Source organism: Alosa pseudoharengus, unplaced genomic scaffold, assembly GCF_046254945.1.
Source record: "Alosa pseudoharengus isolate Yale_2024_CS ecotype anadromous, Long Island Sound unplaced genomic scaffold, YU_APseudo_1.1 YU_APseudo_1.1_scf_8, whole genome shotgun sequence".
Classification (NCBI taxonomy): Eukaryota; Metazoa; Chordata; class Actinopteri; order Clupeiformes; family Clupeidae; genus Alosa; species Alosa pseudoharengus.
In genome coordinates this window covers 30,749,288-30,754,809 of record NW_027468870.1, presented here as the reverse complement: position 1 = coordinate 30,754,809, position 5,522 = coordinate 30,749,288, and the positions used below count along the sequence as shown (strand labels likewise).

General features: G+C 38.4%; 1 protein-coding gene across 1 annotated transcript; it reads left to right on the top strand.

Moving 5' to 3' along the window:
- Positions 1-311: 311 nt before the first annotated feature.
- On the top strand, positions 312-1,316 carry LOC143112702 (trace amine-associated receptor 13c-like). The gene has a single exon (XM_076274970.1). The coding sequence runs from the start codon at positions 312-314 to the stop codon at positions 1,314-1,316; it is 1,005 nt and encodes a 334-aa protein (XP_076131085.1).
- Positions 1,317-5,522: the final 4,206 nt, after the last annotated feature.

The following is a 5,522-nucleotide window of genomic DNA, read 5'->3' as shown; positions in this document are numbered from 1 at the left end:
CCCAGTGGAAACTAAGAGAGCATAATATAAATAATTCATGATTTTCATAAGGACTAAGATGAGTAAGCTGTAGAAACATCACACGCACCAATTGGGTGTGGATTATGTCCAGACTATAAAAGCAATGGACTACAGACTATGAAAGGACAAATACTGACAAAGAACACTGAAGAAATTCTGACTTAAATCTGTATCATTGTGAAGATAGTTAGATACAACTAGAATCTGTGTCCTTTGAATAACACTCATGTGAAGGACAAATGTGCTGTGAAATAATTGTAAAAGCTACGTGTTCACTTTTTCATTGTCAAATGGAATACTCTAATGATAAATATGACGTTATAGAATATTGTTTTCCTCAAAGTAATTTATCTTGCACTCGTAAGGCTCGGACGAGAAATGACTATGTTGTGATGTATGTTTTATTTTCATCAATATCAGTGTTCACAGTCTTTGTAAACTTGCTGGTGATAATTTCCATCTCTCATTTTAAGCAGCTGCAAACTCCAACCAACATCTTCATCCTTTCCATGGCTGTGGCCGATTTATTCATCGGTGGAATTGTGATGCCAGTCGAAAGCATGCGACTAGTTGAGTCGTGTTGGTTTCTTGGGGAGAGCCTTTGTAACTTTTACCCAGCTGTAATGACCATACTTGTGTCAGCATCACTTGGGCATTTAGTGTTTATAGCTGTGGATCGTTATTTAGCTGTTTGTGACCCCTTTTTCTATGCATCCACAATGACAGTTGGAAAATCTGTGGCATGTATAGTAATATGCTGGTTCAGCTCTGCTCTATATAACTTGACTCTTTTGAATGTAAATGAGAATATGAACAACCCCCATAGACAGAGTAGCTGTGTTGGAGAATGCTTGTTGCTTATTGACTTTACATGGGGCATGGTTGATGTTGTAATCTCCTTTATATTGCCATGTTCCATATTGTTCACTCTATATCTAATTATTTTCTTTGTGGCCAGAAATCAGGCAAGTGTCATAAATGCCCAATCAGGGAATATGTCAAACAATGCAAAATGTGTCATCTCAAAGAGCTCTGACAGGAAAGCAGCCAAAACACTTGGTATTGTGATTTTTGTTTATCTCTTGGGCTGGATCCCATATTACATCAGCATTCTCACACAAGAGAGTACTTCTGTTGCAGTGTATGTGTTATCATGGGTCATGTACATCAACTCATTTGTAAACCCTCTTATCTATGCCTTGTTTTACCCATGGTTTAAGGTGTCAGTTAGACACATTGTTACTTTAAAGATTCTGCACACATCATCATCTCATCTGAATCTGTTACCGTCATGATCCTACTTGTTTATGTTTTGGGAATTATTCAATTAATAACAGCCGAGTATTGTATGCATACATGAAGGTGCCAGTCTATATGGTAGTAAGTATGTTATTGCTGTGGCTTGTAGTCTATTTAGTATGGATGCATTCTCTGTTTACTTTGAACCATTCACTGCCTAAAAGGGGTTTCTAAAGTAGCTTTAAAAGATTAATGTAAGAAACTGTACATTTCAACTATAGAAAAGTGAGTATGCTAGAAGCATTACATTTATGTTTATGTGAACATTATCCATTCTAAATACATCTTTGTAAAACTGCTTGTTGGCCTCCGTGTAAGCACATGAAACACAATCAGAGGTTCTGGCATAAAACCCTTAACATTAAATGTCCCTGTGTATTTTATCATTGTTATGGGGAATGCATGTGGCTCTCATGAGCCACACAATGAGTAACATTGGTTTGTTATATATTGTTTCAGATCAATACTGAGTTCAAATGTATTACAACTACTTCTCCAGTCAAGGTCAACTCTGCTGAGGATACTTGCAAGGTGATCTAGAGCAGTGGTTGCCAACCTGGGGTCCGTGGACCCCACTAGGGGTCGCCAAAGATTGCAAGGGGTCCGCACAATGTTGCCTGGGCTGAGGTTGTAAGGTTACCAAAATTATATTTGCGCACATTAAATGTATAAAATCCAAATAACACATTGGATAATCAAAATTCTGTATAATCCAAATTAAAACATATTTTTGTACCACTTTTCAATTCATGTAGCTATTTATTACCGCTGACATCTGAAATTATACACTGTAAATAATCACTTTATTCTTTTTGTGTGTGTATGCGGTTAGGAGTTCAGGTAGGGGGCCCTGGCTTGTGGCTTGTCTTAAGACTTCTCTTGTCTGTTCCCTGTTTTCAGGTGGTGATTTGTGAGGACTGCTGCCCTGAGAACACTGAGTGCATTCTGCATGCCAAATCAATGTGTGCCACTTCCATACAGGGAAAAAAGTTTCTACCTGGAGAGTTTACTCACTGTTTGTGTGGAAAAACGAAACTTTAATAAAAGGTTAAACAAATATTTTGTGTGTTTTCTTTGGAACATCAACAATGTTATATTTCTGAAATATACATCTATTGTGACATATTTCTATAAATGTGAAATAGCAGAACATTACATATATTTTGCAATATATTTACCTAATATGAGTGCAAATATATGTCCATAGACATATATTTGCAATATATTGGCATCCCTAGTATGCATACAAATACATAACTTATCATATATTAACTTATATGTAACTGACATATATTTGTAATATATTTGTATATCTGGGAAAATATGTGACATATATAAAAACGGCCAATTTTGCTATATTTTGAAATATATTTGACATGTATGTGTATATATGTGACTTATATGTGTGAGGCATACATTGACATATACATAATATATGTGATTTACATATATTGCCATATATCACATTTTTGTATGGGTGTTGTCAGTTGAGTTCGTTCAATTCATTTAGGGACCGTTCGTTATTTATAAACGGGATCACCGGAGGGATTTTAAGTGCTTCGATCAAAAGTTGCATGACCCTCCCCTACCTGCAATATAATTTTCAACGACCCTCCAGCAGCATTTTCAAAAATGACATGACCCTCCCCGGCCAATTGTCGACGTGTTCCACCCACGCTCTGACACGCTATGGTAATACATCAACATATGCTACCGTCCTAAAATCAACCTCTGCTTTCTGATCTTACACATCACACTTCACCAAGATGGTGGCCATTTCAGTAGATTTACTCCCTAACATTGTCGTGGAAACACAATAAGCATGGAAACTAAATGCACACTTCCTGCAACTGCATTAGCCTACTTGAAAAGTTACTCCTCTAGTAAGTATTCACATGAAATAAAACAATAAAGCATTGAGACCATTCAACAAAGCACACTGGGTAATAGCTAATTCAACACATGAACTTGTTGCTATGGACTCGTCTCTAGGCTTCCTCAGTCATTGTAAAGCTGCCGAAGCTGAACATTATCTAAAACTCAATTTGTCAGACGAGCGTCAATTTGGGAGCTTGCTACACTCCTTCCTTCTCAAATGACTTGAAAAGGCCGTTTGCACAATTTCACAAATAATCACAGGGACCGAAAAATACCTAACATGCCAACTTTTTCCGGGTTTATCATTTGAACGTTTCCCTGCTGTCTTGCCGTTTTAATATTTTCCCGTAGAATATCCCATATTACTGTAATACTCATAAGTCCTGCATTCTGGCCTGTCTCTGTGTTGTCCTGTTGTTACCCCTTGCCCTTCCAGTGAAACAGATGTATTCAAATCATCGTTTTGCTTGCTTGAATGCGAACTCAGAGTGATGTTTACCTAGGCCTATTTAAGTTAACGACGTGGTTGTCGTGAGAGCAAGATTCATTAGCGCTTGCGGTGTTCGGCCGTATAGGCTATGCCTACGTGCGCACCTGCCAGGCTACTCAGCTAGACAAAGAATTCCCCCTGTATATTCACTCCAAGTTGGCCTACCACAACTTACCAACTACACTGTAGACCATAAACTGGCTATTTATATGACCAAATGTATTTGTTCAACTTTATGAAGCAGAATTACGCACTGCTACTTGGAACGTAGGCCTAACACATTTTTGTTGGCAGGAGAGAGGATGACAGCGATTAACAAATTGCACTTGTTGCTGGTTACCAATAAATACTATATATTTTTTGCAAACAACAAAAACAGAAAGGATGGAGACAGCAAAGCTAGAGATGGGCAGGAACAAGGTCAATTGGTAGAAATGCTTGTCAAAACGTTAGGAGCTGGATGTGTGGATGAATGAAGCACAAGTATGCTTTGTGTTAAGCATGCACACTGTTTAAAGTTAGGCTACACGGTAAACTACAAGTAAACCAAAGTTAAATTTAGCTTTTTTAGGGCTGGATAAAGTTGACCAAATGGATATAGGCTGTTAGGCGTGAATAAAGTAGGCTACTTTGTTGCTCCAACCCTTCCAACGTTAATGGGGAAGAATGTTGACATTTTCCGTATTTTGCGTGAGAAACCCGGGAAATCTCCCTTATTTGCATTGTTCAATGTTGACAGAGCTATGGAACGAAAGAGAACGTTATATGGCGACAGAAATCAACAATCAAACAAGCCGCTTAGATTTTTTGCTGTTTTCATTAATACAAAAGATGGGTGACCCTCCCTCCTAGACAAAAAAAAGTTAGGTGACCCTCCCCTCAACAAAGAATAAAAAGACATGACCCTCCCCTATTTTCCTCCGGTGACCCCGTTTATAAATAACGAACGGTCCCTTATTGTAGGGTAGTAGCCTAGGCAAATATGAAACGGAGATGTAGCGTGGCTACCGGCGGGATTTTGAACTTGTCTTGCATGTTTCATGCATTTTAGGGCAAAAAATACCATGTGATTGATGTGTTCTCTATTTGACGAACGTAATCAATTGCGGACGTGCACAGACAGCTCAGACACAGAGGCATAGGCCTAGGTTAGGCTACTTTCACTTTCTAGAGCGCATTCATTAGGCTACGTAAAAGATGCTTCATACTAAAACAACGATCAAACAGTATCAAATGTACAGTATCATGACGTGTTGTCACAAAGACTTACTCCAATTAGAAAATCGAAACCAAAATCATGTAAGTGTAGCCTAAGTGTTCTCTCATTGACGCCTGTAGGAGACAATATCGTTGATTCAATTTTGTAAATTTGCACGTCGTAAAGTTCAATATGAGAGTTAAAATAAAGCCAGTCATACAGCAGAACATTTTATTCAATATTTTACACCTACTAAATCATCAAAGTAAATTTCAAAACTTTTCAGCAACCGTGAGTCATAACTCGTCCTGACTGGGGCAACCTATAATACGTCCCACTCTGATGAAAATGATTGAAAAGAAACCGTTTGCATGATCTTGATCCGGCCTTGTGCCGTGGGAGAGGCCCGTCCCACCTTACCCGGTACAAAAAACTCTTTGGTGTTGCTTGAAGAAAAAAAATTGGAAACAGGTTGTTTTGTATTCAATGGGGTCCTAGCAAGTAAAAAAACACCAGTTGCAAAAATCTATATGAAACGTTCCTAAAATGACACAATTCCCCACACTACCAGGGGTGTCAAACTCATATCAGGCAGTTGGCCGGACTTGTTGGAATGAGACCTCACCGGGGCCTAGA

Bases quoted from the DNA above. Each gene is read 5' to 3' on its own strand.
- LOC143112702 (XM_076274970.1), top strand. From the start codon at position 312: ATGGAATACTCTAATGATAAATATGACGTTATAGAATATTGTTTTCCT.